General features: G+C 36.1%; 1 protein-coding gene across 1 annotated transcript; it reads right to left on the bottom strand.

Moving 5' to 3' along the window:
* Positions 1–10,090: 10,090 nt before the first annotated feature.
* LOC146582243 (uncharacterized) lies at positions 10,091–14,233 on the bottom strand. The gene is made up of 4 exons (XM_085293311.1): positions 13,520–14,233; positions 13,060–13,431; positions 11,126–11,261; positions 10,091–11,027 (listed from the first exon to the last, which is right to left on the bottom strand). The coding sequence occupies exons 1-4, from the start codon at positions 13,575–13,577 to the stop codon at positions 10,976–10,978; spliced, it is 618 nt and encodes a 205-aa protein (XP_085149437.1). The 5' UTR covers positions 13,578–14,233; the 3' UTR covers positions 10,091–10,975.
* Positions 14,234–15,480: the final 1,247 nt, after the last annotated feature.

Here is a 15,480-nt window from a genome sequence, read left to right on the forward strand (position 1 = left end):
GAACAAAGAATGATGGTGAACATGAATAAAAAAAGAATCAAGAAAATCTGTGTTTCGTCGGGGAAAAGAAGGATGTAATTAGCTTACTTACATTTGAATGGATGCACATAGCAGCACAGGCTAAGAAAGTAACATGTAAGTGCTCAGCTGGAAGTGAGAAAAGTTCATCTGTGAAAAAAAAAAGACCCGTGTATGGGTACTTCCTGCATTACAGAACAGAGATGGAACTGTGTGTGTGGTCCAGGGCTTTTATAGACACTGAGGCTACGCTGACTTTTATTTTGCATACCTCTTCTTATTCTGCCCTAAAAATACAATCGACAGCTAGATCTATGAACACCAAGATGTATGAATGTACATGGGCATACCCAGCTGGGTGGGCATCTCATAGGTTTTTACTCTGCCAGAATGTAATGCCACAAAATAACCAGTTCAACATATATTGAGGATAAAATTTTGATTTACATTTTGTAGGAGTTTCAGTATTCTATTCCATTCTATGATATTCTTATATACAAACTTTAATAGGTTATTCATATGTTATTAAATAGAAACGGGCAGTTTTGCATTTTGCAGCGCTGTGTCCTGCTTATTACACAGAAACTACCACAGTTGTTTCCATGTAAGCACAAAATAAGCACAAAAACAATTGAACCTATTCCATACAGTCACTGTCATTATATTATGCTGCTATTCATACTGTCATTATATTAATGCTGCTTTCCTGTATATATTGTACATACTATTGTTTAAGTACTTACGATTGTTTTTTTGTACTTTTTATATTTTACATTTATATTTATTATTGAAACTTGCACCAAGGGACTGGCACTCTAATTTCATTGTACTCTGTACAATGACAATAAAGGCTATTCTATTCTTCTATTCTATGTAAAACTTTTTAAGTTTACTGAATTTTTTAGGTTTGCAAGTATCAGGCTTGTAATGTGCTCCTCTGTCTTATAGTAATTCCAATTTGGATTCAGGAGACAAGAGTCTATCTCTAATTTTAAAATTAGAGATAAAACTTTCCTTTTTGCTAAAGCATATAATTAGGGCTGGATCAGGTGACCCTAAATTCCAGCGGCTCCCCACAGACAGCCTTTTTTACCTGCACAAATGCCACCTGGCACAGCCCTGTCCACTGGACCAGATCCAGAGCACCCTTTGGTTTTTAAAGCATATATGTGATGTAACAGTCTTTTGCATTTGATGTTTAGTTGAGCTGTATGTCCAGATTTTGCTCTTTTGCACCCTCTGGTGGTGAATTATGGAGGGTACAGTTGTTTGCAGTTTGGGTCTCCACCCAAATACTTTTTTGCCAGTGCAACTGGAGTCTGCATGCTGCAGCTCGTGGTTAGCTCCACACATAGAGAAAGTAATGTTCAAAGTTAGAGAAAGAGAAGAAATAAGTGAGAAAGAAGATGGAGAAGAAGTTAATAAGATCATAAAGGAATATTATCCCCTCCTGGATGTCAGCTCACGGGGTTTGTGTACTGTAAATGTTTTATTTTCTGTGATTAATGACTTTTGATTGATTGACACCAAGTACAAGAGTGCATTTTGATGTGATGATTTTTTTTGTTGTTTTCGTCGGTAAGTAGTGCTCACGGGTTTTATAACTCTACATCATAGGTGTCACACTCTGGCCATACCAAATTATTATTAGAGCTGGCCTACTGGTATTATACAGCTAATATATATATATTGTTTAGTATTAAGCTTTGCTTGTTCCATATTCAGTTTTTCAGTGAAACTTGTTTGAGTCCATAAGAAGAGATTCATTCTTAAATCTGGAGGAAGATTTTTTTTCAGTAAATATTAATGTTAGCCCGCGACCTTGTTCCAGTTTTGAATTTTGGTCCACTGTGTATTTGAGTTTGACACCCCTGCTCTACATCATCCCTATGTCAGTCCTTGAGGTTGCTACATGTCATTTGATGTTTGAGCTAATGAATGGTAGGTCTGAAATCTCTATATTATCGCATGGTGCCTGTTCTACGTCTGGCCAGGGCTCATAAGAGGGTATGTTTTAACCATCCTGAGATGATTGTAGGCTGTTGGCTAAGAAGTAGTGTTGATATCAGATCTAGTCCTCCGTTATCCTCGGCCCTTTGTAGCATTTTAAAACTAATACGCTGGGGTTTATCTTTCCAAAGGAATTTAGAAATGAACAGTTCCAGAGTGCTAAACCAGTCTGGTGGTGGTTTACTTGGGATCATCGAAAATAAAAAATTGATTCTTGGCAAGACCATCATTTTTATTGTGGCAACCCTTCGATCCCATTAGTGATTTGAGCCTTCCATAATTCTTTTTCTATCCCAGTGCAATCTACAAATATAAATATTTAGGTATTAATGTCTCTACTAATCTTGCAGATTTAACTAACCTAATCCAAACAACATCCCACTTTTAAAGAAACTAGAAGGAGCAATTAATCAGAAGAACTGTAGATTTTAACCAGTTTGTCGAATAATCTGAAACTTTTGAGAAAGAGTTTATTAATGCATTTACCTCAGTGAGAGTGGTTTGTGAGTTTTGGAGAAAAAGCAACACATCATCCACATAAAGACTAATTTTATGTTCCACATCCTTGCATTTTATACCTTTAATCGCAATAGCCATCTGATGTGGTCTGAAGTGAAGTGTGGCCATCCCTGTCTCTGGAGACAGAAATTGTCGGATGTTTGGTCATTTGTCCTGACACATGCTGTTGGGAATTGTAGAATATTTTTACCAGTTTATGAAAGAGTTTCCAAAACCAAATTTGTGTAGAGTTGCAAATAAAAATTTCCAGTTAACTCTGTCAAACGCAAACATTTGCAGATTATTTTAAGGTCAACATTAATAAGGGATATTGGACAATAGCTGGTGGGTAATACAGGGTCTTTGCCTGGTTTTAGTAGGAGACTAATGTTGGCAGACATGTCTTGATGCATGCTCAATCATCCAGGTAAGTAAATCTCCAAACGTTGATTCTGTTCATCTGGACGTAGGGTAAAATTGGGGAAACCTGCTTGAGTGACGAAACGTTTCTCCCACCTAAAACACTACGTCCAGATGAACAGAATCAACTTTTGGAGATAATGTTGGCAGAATTCATATTTGGTGGTAGTTTGCTATTTTCCTTGATTTCCTGCAACATTCTGTGGAATACTGGTGCCAGAATTGTCCCGAATTCTTTGTAGAATTCTGCTGGAAATCCATCTGAACCTGGAGCCTTATTATTGGGTATACTTCTCAGGGCTTCCTGGAGTTCACCAGATGTCAGCGGTGAATCCACTGCTGTTACTTGACTGTCTGGTCATTTCAGAAGGGCTACGTTGTCAAGAAACTAATCAGTTTCATTTTTTGGTGAATATAAAGTTTTGTAAAAATCCCTAAAAGTGTTGTTTATTCTTTCAGGGTCATATACTGTGCTCCCAGATAAGTCTTTAATGGCACCTATAGTTGTTGTTTCTTTCTTTATTTTTAACTGGTTAGCAATAAATTGACCAGATTTGTTACCATGTACAAAATTTTGCAAGTGAAGTCTTTGTACTAAGAATTTAATTTTTTTTCTATTAATAATTTCATTTAATTCTAGTTTTGGTTTATGTATTTTATTCAGTATTTCCTGTTCCTTGGAGGACACATAGTCATCTTCTTAAGATTTTTCTAATTCCTGAATATGTTTGTTTTCTATTTTCTTTTTATGTGATGAGAAAGAAATAATTTTACCTCTCATCAGAGCTTTCCCTGCTTCCCAGAGAACAGAGGCTGATGTTCCAGGCTGGTCATTACAGTCTAAATATAAAGCCCACTCTTTTTTAAAGTATTTAATAAAATCTTCAACTTTAAACAATGATGTATTAAATCTCCAGTTTTTACTTGGTGGAAAGTGTTAGAATCAAACACACATTAGCAGGATCACTGACAGATATAGGGTGTATCTCAGTGTCTCAAATGTCACTCAACAGTGAGCTGCTGACGAAGAAATAATCCAGATGAGAGTAATATTTTTGTGTATTAAAAATGCTACTCCCCTTTGTCTAGAGTTATAGCAGGCTGAGAACACATTAGGAAACTCAAGTTTTTGAAGTTTATCTGTAGCTGTGTCAGGTCTATGAGTCTCCTGTAATAACAAAAAAAGCGTGTTTGTGATCGTGCCGTGTAGATGTGTAAAGATTGAGGGTGTTGTAGGTGACTGCGTAGGAAAACAAGCGCAGTAAAAGAAGGGAGAAGGAAGAGAACCGTGAAAAAGGGCAAGCGGGAGGGATGAATGAAAAGGAAGAGGAGAATAATAGAAAAATGAAGCAGATTCTGTTGTTAATACAACCAGGGAGTGTTGCTGGGGTTGCAGTAGCGCTCTTTGAACTCTTACTATCTCATCAGAATACTGATTGTTGTGTCGGACTTCTCATGTTATTCTTGGAATGTTGACAAACAGAATTCACACTTTTATATCAGAATTCTGGATTTCATCCCAGACTCTATCCTGGTTCTTAGAATTCTGAACTTTACTTAAGAATTTTCACTTTCTTCTTAGAACTTTGCCTCTTAGAATTCTCACTGAGTAATAGAAGCTCACACAACCATTATGTACTCCCATGTTATCCCAGCAATATGATCACCATAGAAATACAGTCAAACAGATCCTCCACAGTTGATTCCAAAGCAAATGCTGTAAGATCTGTTGGCCATTAGGGCTAAAACACTGAAGTCAAGTCTATAGAAGACACATTAGACAGAGCAAAAATGCTATTTTCTTTAACCTCAAGGTAGTTTGTATGGAGGGTGTTTATGTAAAAAAGAACAAATGTGAATTGACACAAACTGCAGATGTAGCCAGTAGATACTTACATGAATTTATTAAAAGAAATGAAATAAATAAAGAACAAGTATTTGAGCTGCTTTAACATCCCAGAGAACAATGTGAGAATTTATGCATTTTTGCTTAAGTATTGCTGATGTATAGCATATTATTATGATTAAAATGAGATTTAAAAAAAAAAAAACAGTTTACCATGAGACACTCCCTGTAGAATCACCATCAGTCCAAGCACAACTTCCATGTCTCCTCCTTGTTCAGTGTGCGCTGACAAAGTCAGCATACTTTATTAAATGGCATGTACATCAAGGAGTTAAAAGTCACAATTGGCTTCTGATAAACCTCTAAGACAGTTCTTTCTGTATATGTGGAAAGCTGAAAAGGAACACCAGCACATATTTCACATAATCTACGTGGTAGAAATAAAAGGAACCCCTCAGAGCTTGTGCAGACTTTTTACTTATTGCTCACACTTTCACTAAACTACTTTTAGATCTGTAACAAGTTAACACTATCTTGCCCATCACTTAGTGTGTACTAACACAGCACTCCCCTTTCTATAATTCAACTGTTTATATCTCATCTTAAATGGGAAAATAAATATTTGATGGTCCACAGTATCAAATGGAGCAGATCATCTACGAGCACAACTGACTGAGCAGTATCAGGGTTACATAATAGATCATTACCCTCTAAAGTCAGAACTATGAAAATATTTTTTAAATTCACATTTTTTTAATCTATTTGCATTCATGACTTTCAAATTAATAATATTTACTGCATGCAGTATTTTTTTCTATTTATTGCTTACAGTAGCGCTGCATGTGTCTGATTTAATACATCAGCTTATTTGGGGAAAAAAGTCATCCTTATAATATCGTGGTCTCAAAACCCATGTACCAAATATTATACGCACGGCCTTAAAAGGACAAATTCCCTGCTGTGACATAATTAAAACTACAGTTGCTAGAAGACTCATCTCAGGTCAAGAGTTCATCCAAATTTAAATGCAACACCTCCATAAACCAGTAGAGGGAAACCTCACACCTACCCATATGTACAGGTCCAGATCATTAATTTAATTTTAATGTTTACACAACAATAAATGCTCCCTTCTTCTTACCTTGTTGAATTAATTGTATTTCTTGTGCAAAATCATAAGTATAATTCTGTTTGATCTATTTTTAAGTGCAGAAATACATATTTCTGTTTTTGGCTTATAGTATTTCCACAAATTCAGTCATACTCATCCTAAGTAAGAAAGTATTTCTGAAGGTCCTTTTGTTTTACACAGTAAGCTGAGTTATGTGACTAAGTAGGAATTGGATCTGAACTACATTTTACCTTAAAAAGCAACTAACATATAACAATAAAGTTACATTACCACTTCTTCTTAATGAAATTATTATTATTATTATTTACAGTCAACTTTATTAAAACAGTTACATTATTCTTCAGTTGCATGAGAAAATAGGCGTGTGAAACAATGTAGAAGTTTGTGAATATTTTAGCAACACAGAGCCTCAGTTTCACCCTGAGATCTCACCATACAAGGAGATATGTTCATTTTACACCACTACCATATGTAGGAAGTGAAACGCAGACAATGGTCAACATACAAACTGCAGGCCCACAAAGAGCCCAGCTATTGTACTTTTATTTCTCTTCATTTTTTCCTGTCAGTTTTCCTAATGTCAAATCCACACTGATAAATATGCCATCCTATTAGTTATAATTAAAACACAATTTTCAAACTTTTTTTATTCATACAAAGTAATATATGAATTAAATGAGGCACTGAACACAAGGTTTGATATATCTTTTAATATATTTCTAACTAGAGTGAAATATTTTTTTTAAAAATGCCTACTTACTCACTGAAAAATACTTTTCCCATTCATTTACAGTGTTTTTATTGCTTTTAAGGAACTTTGAATCAACATAATATACATGACTCTATATTCTTATGTGGCCTGTAAAATATGATCACATAGCTACAAGCATAAAATTTGTATTGTTTTCAAGTCTTTTTCAACATTAAACACATACAATATGAAACTTCCACAGTCACCTCCTGATGTTTAAGCAGCTTGGAAAAGAAAGCAACTGGACTTCTTTAAGTTTCATGAAAATGTTTCATCTCTGGTCCAAGAGGCATCTTCACTTCTAAAAACAAATGGTGGAGAGTCCCAAGTGTTTAAACCCTGGTAGGAGTTGTCCCTTATGAGCGCCATTGACCCACGATTGATCGTGTGCTTCATTGCATGAGCCAAGGTGTTTTGTTTTTTTTTGTTTTTTGTTTTGTTTTGTTTTTTTGTTGTTGTTTTTTTTAGGCATGCTTTTTCAGATTTTTTAGCCTACTTCACTTTGTCACACCGGGTTTTTTTTTTGGTTTTTTTTTTTGTTTTTTCCCTTTTAACTTTTTATTTTCACAAATAGTACATAATTACATAACATAATACAGTGTACAATTCAAAACCAAAAAATAAACAAACAGACAAACAAACATAAAACAAACAACAAACTGATAACTAAACACAAAAAAATAAAATAAAATAAAATAAAAAAATAAAAAAACAGCTCAGTTCCATTACAGTTTAAACACTCAAGAGAATCCTTGTAACATAATATTAGAAACATCAGGTTCCACATAGTTCAAGTATGGTTCCCACACCTTAAAGAATTGATCTGTTTTTGAATGCAGTATACATGTAAGATATTCCAGTGGCACTAAATCCAACACTACTCTTTGCCAACCTTTAATAGTTGGTACTTTTTCATAAATCCATTGGAGTAGTATATTCTTCCTTGCCGCATAGGTGAGAACACAGTACAATCTCCTATTATTCTTGGATATTAATCGCCGGCTGGGGAGGCCCAGTATGAGAGACAGAGGGTCCATCTCCAATTCACAACCAAAAATCTTCTCCATTTCAAATAGCACATTAGACCAATATTCTTGCAATTTCAAACATGACCAGAAGCTGTGAGTTAGGGTACCAATTACTGTCTTACATTTGAGGCACATGGGTGAAAGGGTAGGATTATATTGATGTCTGCGAAACATAGATATGTGCATTCTGTGTATAATTTTTAACTGTATTGCTTTGGTACGATTACAAACTGATATTGATTTGGCGTAACTCCAGACATCTTCCCACTCCTCATCATCAATTACTATACCTAATTCCTTTTCCCATTTGCCTTTAAGCCTCTGTGACGTCCCTGAGAGTACAGAATATAAAGCCTTATAAAATATCTTCACAGGTACCTCTTTGTCTGTTAAAAATAATAATTTTTCAACAGGAGAGACTTCATGACTCTCACTAAAGTTAGTACTATGCAAAATATAATGCCTTATCTGTAAGTAACGGAAAAAGTCATGCTTGGGGAGAGAATATTTCTCAACCATTTGGTCAAATGGCATAACTACATTATCGGAGAATAAGTCCCTCAGTCTCTGAATTCCTTTGTTCTTCCATTCCTTAAAACCTATATCAAACATCCCCGGTTGAAAGTCAAGATTATTCACAATAGGAGTAAACATAGATGTTAGCTTCAACCTTCCCTCAATTCGACATACTGACCGCCAGGCCTTAAGTGTATTAAGTGTGACTGGATTATCACAGCTCAATCTAATATCTTTAAAGTTCTTAAAAAACAATAGGTCCCTTAATGGATACTTTGAAAGAGAGGTTTCAATCCCCAACCAGATAGAGTGTGAATTATTTGTGACCCAGTCATGAATATAACTCATGTGAGTACTCAATTGATATGTTCTAACATTTGGTAAATCTAGACCTCCTACTGAACCTGGGAGCTGCAGTGTAGCCATCTTAAGTTTTGGTCTACGTTTGCTCCATATAAAAGAGCTTAGCCAACTATTCAGATCCTTCATCACTCTATTTGAAAATATAACCGGAATCATTTGGACAGGATATAACAATCGAGGTAAAATATTCATCTTAATCAAAGCTATACGTCCTAGCCAAGAAACAGGTAGGGAATTCCATCTCTCCAAATCTTGCTTTACCTTCTCGAACAGAGGGGGAAAATTTGCTTTATACATTTCTTTAAATTCTGGAGTTATAAATATCCCTAAGTATACAAAACCTGTGGGGGACCATTTGAAGGGGAAAGAAAACGGTCTAGTTGGCACTGAATTAAAGCTCCCAATTGGCATAGCCTCTGACTTAGTCAAATTTACTTTATAGCCAGAAAATTGACTAAATGTATCAATAATGTTAAGTAAAGCCGGTACTGATGTCTCTGGATCAGAAATAAATATTAAAACATCGTCTGCATATAAACTGATCTTATGCTCATAATCGATTTGCAAACCCCGTACATCAGATGCCGTCCTTATAGCCTCGGCTAATGGTTCGATAGCCATGGCAAACAAAAGAGGTGACAGTGGGCAGCCTTGCCTCGTTCCTCTATACAATGGGAAACTATCTGATTTCAATCCATTAGACAAGATGGACGCCTGGGGATTATCATACAAAATTTTTACCCACTTAATGAAATTATCACCAAGACTGAATTTATTTAAAGTATAAAATAAGTAGGTCCATTCTATACGGTCGAAAGCCTTTTCAGCATCCAGAGAGAGCACCAAACCGCCTATGTTCCTTTGCTGAGCAGCCTGAATTAGATTGAGAAGGCGTCTGACATTATTACGAGAATTACGGCCTTTTATAAAGCCTGTTTGATCTTCTTTAATAATTACAGGCAAAAGAATTTCGAGTCGAGTAGCTAATATTTTAGAAAGTATCTTCCGGTCCACATTTAGAAGAGCTATCGGTCTATAAGAGGAGCAAGACTCTGCGCACTTCCCCTTCTTCAAAATAAGAGAGATATTAGCTTCCCTTAGAGTCTGAGGTAATCTATTATGCAAGAACGAGTAATTAAACATATTAAGTAAGGGGTCTATTAACAGCTCACTAAATTCTTTATAGAATTCACTACAAAAACCATCAGGTCCTGGGGCTTTGCCGTTCTTTAAAGTTTTTATAGCGTTTAGTACTTCCTCTCTAGAAATGGGAGCATTAAGGGTAGTCTGTTGTTTATTTGTTATAGTAGGCAGACTAAGCCTGGAGAAGAAATCCTCCATTAATTCCAGTGCATTAACTGATTGTTCAGATGTATATAGTCTACAATAAAATTCTTTAAAAATGCTATTTATAGTTTTACTATCATATACGCGCTCATTCTGAGCATCACAAATAACTGTAATAAATTGTGTTTGAGATCTTTTCTTGGTAAGGCATGCCAAGTATTTTCCCGGTTTGTTTCCATGTTCATAAAATCTTTGTCTAGTAAACGTAAGGTTAAGCTCTTCATCTTGCATAAAAAGGCTATCTAAAGTTGATCTGACTGCAGAAATCTCTTGTAGTAAAGCTGGGGTTGGGGAGTCAGCATAAGTCCTTTCTTTTGTTTTAAGTTCTACCATTAACTGATTCTGCTTCCTCACTTTTTGCTGCCGCTTACTGGTTGAGTAAGAAATAAGAATCCCTCTAGTGTACGCTTTAATAGTTTCCCACAGTAAGGCGGAGTCATTTGTTGACTGCAGATTAATAGACAAGAAGTATCTAAACTCAGTGTTAAAGTAAGATATAAATGTATGATCCTTTAAAATAATTGTATTTAACAATACAATACAATACAATACAATGAGCCAAGGTGTTTAAAAAAACAAAGCATGAGTCCTTACCACCAGAGGTTTTGAGTGAAACCACCCTAAGCCCTTACCTAAAACTATTATGTGACCCATCACTTGACAAAGCAGGGATTGAGGAACCTGGGAAAGGATCTAAAAACTGGGTTGTAGGTGGCAGACACTTGGTGTTGTAATGGTAATGACTTACACCTTGGGTCATATGATGACGGACATGATTATTAGTGGGTCAAAGACCTTCTTAAGTGAAACACTCCACCATTTGGTTTCAGAACTGAAGAGGTTTGTCGGATGAGAGGTGAAGCGTCTTCAAGAAACTCAGCGAAGTCCAGTTGCTTTCAAGCCAAGCTCCTTAGATTACCATGACCTGGATGACTGAGAACCTACACAGACATACTCCTGATTGTTGTTTTTGAATTTCCTTTTTATTTTTATTTCATTGATCCTCAGTTCAGTGTCCAGTGCTGATTATGAAAGAGGTCAGTTCACTAAAGCTCAGACTCACACTTAAGGTTTATATTCTCTGTTTCAAACCTGAGGCTGTGAAAGAAAGAAAAAACAATTATAGCAAAACAAAGACTTTTACAATTACCCATCAACTGATGGTATTCACTGGAATTATGTAATTGTTTATTAACCTCTTTTGATCATGGGCCGCCTTGTTAGAAGTCTTCTTAAGATGCTTCAGTTCCCGATACACAACACAGCATGACACTGCTATCAGGGGAGATCCCAGTGCAGCAAAGACTAGCCTCAGGTAAGGAAAACTGTGTGCTGAGAGAAGAGAACACAGTGATAATTATAAGTACAGTACTTACAATTTATTCAAGCGTAAACTTTGGTAAGACTTTGGTATTATTATGGTTAACTAACTGTAAATATATAAACGTTTGGGCACAACCCCCACACACTGGGTACCCTTAAGCCTTGTTTCTTAAGATGTAGGGATGTGAGTTGATGTATTTCACGTCAATCTTTTTCTAAAACTAATCAAGTAACTTTAGTGACTAAACTAAATAAAGAGGTGGTGAAAGAAGACTGGAACAATGGGGGAAAACACTCAAACGTGTTGCATTGCCCTCCAGGTTCCACCTCCTCCCTGCCGGTCTACCTGTCAGAGTCCTGGGTCTGTGGCCCAGTATGTGGAGTTATTTAGTATCTATTTTCCATGTTATGGCTGTCTATGTTTTGAGTTTCTATTTGTAGGTCCTAGGTTTTGGCCCCGTTGCACCTCATGTTATCCTGTGCTCCCTCTGCTCTGTGTCTTGTCATTCCCTGCTGGTGTGTTCCCTCTGTGTAAGGCCCGTGTTTTATTGTGAAGGTCTGTGTCAGTGTATTCAGTTTGCATCCTCCCTGTCTCATCAGATTCATTAGGTTCAGCTGTGTCTCCCTCCTGTGTGCAGTTTCCTCATTTCTTAGTTCTGTTTCTCACCACCCTCGCTATTGGTTGTATGTCATTCTCCTTCAATAAAGCTCACTCACACATCAGCCAATGCCTGTGCTTTGGGTCCTTCACAAACACCACATGACACTATCCATGAGCTCTACAAACATCTATAATATTTATAGATGCTCTAGACAGAGCTGATTAGCATTGTTTTAAAGTGACTATTACTTTACAATAACAATTCAGATAATTTCATAAAAAATTAACATATTTTTACACATTATAATTTTATTAAAAAATAAAATAGTTAAAAGTATTTAACTATAAGTTTACCATTTATTAACCAAGTTATGAAGTAATTTATGTTAAAGCAAATGTAACTGCATTTGCAACAAGGAAGATCTTAATACTCGTATGAAACAAGTCAGCTTGTTATGGGGTTGAGGATTCACTACTATATAACTAATAGTTAACATTATTACATGTTATTTAATACTTCATTAAGTTACCTCCATACAAGTATTAAGAACTTCAGCTTTGTTTCTTCCATAGCCTTTGCATGTTAACACTTTCTGATTCACACATGTTCTTATCTTTTATTCTTTTCATTCTTTTTGTGAAGCACATTGTGAAGGAAATTGGTAGATAGATAAATATTATTCTTTTTTTTATCTTTCACTAAACCTGACCATACCACACCAGAGCTGGTAGTGTTACACACTGAAGAAAAGCCACACTGAAAACTTGTGCTGAACAAGGGCAAATTTCCTGTCACAAAACCGCATCTGCTAAAATATTTCTTCTTCACAGCTTAATGTTCTCATTTAATGCAACTAATAATAATCAGTGACCAAGTGGAAAGTTTCAGTGTGCCTTTAGAGTTTAGGTGGTAGTTACTGGGTAATAAAAGATGATTAAATCATAAAAATGAATAGCAGCCCATGTGTGGCTAAATGACCACAAATACCAATAGAGAGACAAATACTGCATCAACATATACTCTGTTCTATTCTGTTCACTGTACATTTCCATCTTTCTTTCCATATGTTTTTCCCCCATTCTAGCTTCTATCATTTGTTGCACAAGTGATGTTTACTGTGTTTAACAGTTCTACTGCCACATGATGCTTACATTTGTAATTAACTTTATAATAACATAAAAACTAGGCAATAAAGAGTAACTTACATAACTTGCTTTCAACTTTGCTGTTGTCTTTAACATCCAGGGTGAAATTAATGTTTTTCTCTTGGACTCCATTTGAATTAAAGATCTCAATGCTGTATTGACCTGAATCATTCTTCTTCAGGTTTGTGATCTTGAGTGTCCCGTTCTTGATTATAAACGTTAGTCTGTTGTTAAATTCCTTGTCTGTCATTATTTTTTCTTTCTTCAGACTGAACACAGTTTTTGTCTCATTGGGAAGCACCTTCAAACACTTCATTTCACGGCCACTAGCATCAGTCATTACTTGGATATACACAGTTCCTTCAAGAAGAGGAGAGCATGGACATGTGCTCGTCCTGAGGTCACATGTGGTCGCATCAACTGGAAAGAGAGCTGGAGAAGATGCATTTAATAGAACATGAGGTGAAATTATTCACACTACAAATGTGAATGTTTGGCTTCTTTATGAGGACAATCTTACCTTGAGTTCCTCCTGCTAGTAGCACAATGATAAAAAAAAACTGTTCCATGCTCATCATTCATCCACGGTGTGGTTTTAATCTTTCAAAGCTTCTAGAAAATTATGTACAAATCTGGGTGTAAATCTGCTGCAAACCTGAGTCCTAACTGACAGGAAACAGTCAACGGGAGATGATATATTTAGTTATTTTCAAAGTTAGGAAATCAACTTTCACTTCTGCTTGCCAACAAAAAGACTCAGATGAGTTGTTTGCGTTTTGTAGTGACCTGATTTCAAGAAATATCCATCAAATGCAAATAAACAATTTCCCCCTCACTTTTATACGCAAAACGAAATCTAGACAAAACACACTTTCAAAAGTGTGTCAGGCACACATACTTTCTTCACATGTACTTTTGAGAAAGAACATGCAACATCTGAAGTGACACGTTAAGTCACAAACAGTTGTTCCTGTGGGGAGAGCTTTATTGCTTAAGAGTCTTTACAGGGTGTCCAAGAGAGACATCATTTTATGTTTGTAAGTTTGCAGAGTTTGCTTTCTGAAAGGAAGGAAACAAATTGGCGTAGAAAGAATAAAATATAAACAACCTATGAAAAAGCAGCTTACTAAAAGGATGCAAATCATGAGCACAATATGAAACGGTGAGGCAATGCTGACCAACAAACAAAGAAGCCTTTTGTCTACCAAAGGAGGCTGAATTCAATATGAGAATCTCAGCTACACAACTAAATAATAAACAACAATAATCAATAAATAAATGAACATGACGTGATTATGCGATGGAAGCAAACATTACAGATCTTCACTTTTCTAATTAGCCTCAGACTAATTAGCAGGCCTTTAGCATGAGGAGTGATGATGAACATGAATATAAGAAGAATCAGGTAAACTATTGTTTAATCAAGGTAAAGATGAATGTAAATAGTTTACTTACAGTTAAATAGATGCACAGAGCAGCACAGGCTAAGGTAGTATGTAAGCACTGAGCTACAAGTGAGAAAAGCTCATCAGCCAAAAAAAAAGACCCATGCATTGGTACTTCCTGCTTTACAGAGCAGAGATGGAACTGTGTTTGGTGCAGGGCTTTTATAGTCAGTGAGTCTACTTTGACTTTTATTTTGTATACATCTTCTTATTCTGCCCTAAAAATAGAAGTGACAACTACATCCATGCGCACACGTCCATCAGACTGTACATGTTGGCATTAGTTGGGCATCTCATAAGTTTTTACTCTGCCACAGTGCAATGCCACAAAATAACCAGTTCAACATATATTCAGCATAAAATGTAAATATACAATTTGCAGGAGTTAACCAAGAGCTATTCTATTCTGTTCTGTTGTATTCTATTTTCCAAATAAAGTTCATGAGCCATACCATGAAGATATGAGAAAGAGTTGTTGAAGCTAGGTTAAGAGGAGAGGTGACAATCAGTGAACAGCATTATGACTTCATGCAAAGAAAGAGCACTATAGATGTTTGCTTTGAGAGTGTTGAAGCGGTATAAAGAAGGTCAGAAGGAGTTCCACTGTTTATTTGAATATCTAGAGAAAGCATATGATAGGTGAAAGAAATCTCCGTCCTGGGTCATCCGTGGATCGGGTTTACCTCCGAGGCGTGGGCACCCATAAGCAGAGTTTTGTCTTTACCCTATAAGATTCAAAATTATTCAAAGTAACACTCAGGTATGCCGTTCAGCAGGTTAGTTACGACGTCGGGAGTAGCTTGGGAGAACAAGGAAACACAGACTGCTTCAGGTTGCCTTCCCAAACCAACTCAAAGTTTATTTGTCATACAACAGTTTATATAGAGGAAAAAGGTTCATGTCTCAGCAGATTCTCAGTTCAAACTGGTACAGACCAAATAAGGAAGCGTCTTCCTGCCCTCTGAGCAAAGAAGTATCCTTTGTATAGTTTATCAGTTCAGCTACAATTTATGATTATCCCAGCGAAATACACTCC

Source organism: Mchenga conophoros, linkage group LG2, assembly GCF_057382185.1.
Source record: "Mchenga conophoros isolate Kocher_MC1m ecotype Shallow Benthic linkage group LG2, M_conophoros_male_GT1.1, whole genome shotgun sequence".
NCBI lineage: Eukaryota > Metazoa > Chordata > Actinopteri > Cichliformes > Cichlidae > Mchenga > Mchenga conophoros.

What these genes read in the sequence shown, in the direction of transcription:
- LOC146582243 (XM_085293311.1), bottom strand. Translation starts at nt 13,577, where the DNA reads ATGATGAGCATGGAACAGTTTTTTTTTATCATTGTGCTACTAGCAGGA. An exon ending in CAAAGTTGAAAGCAAGTTAT is followed by an intron (nt 11,262 to 13,059) that starts GTAAGTTACTCT and finishes CTCTTCTCTCAG; the next exon opens with CACACAGTTTTCCTTACCTG. An exon ending in GCGGCCCATGATCAAAAGAG is followed by an intron (nt 11,028 to 11,125) that starts GTTAATAAACAA and finishes TTTCTTTCACAG; the next exon opens with CCTCAGGTTTGAAACAGAGA.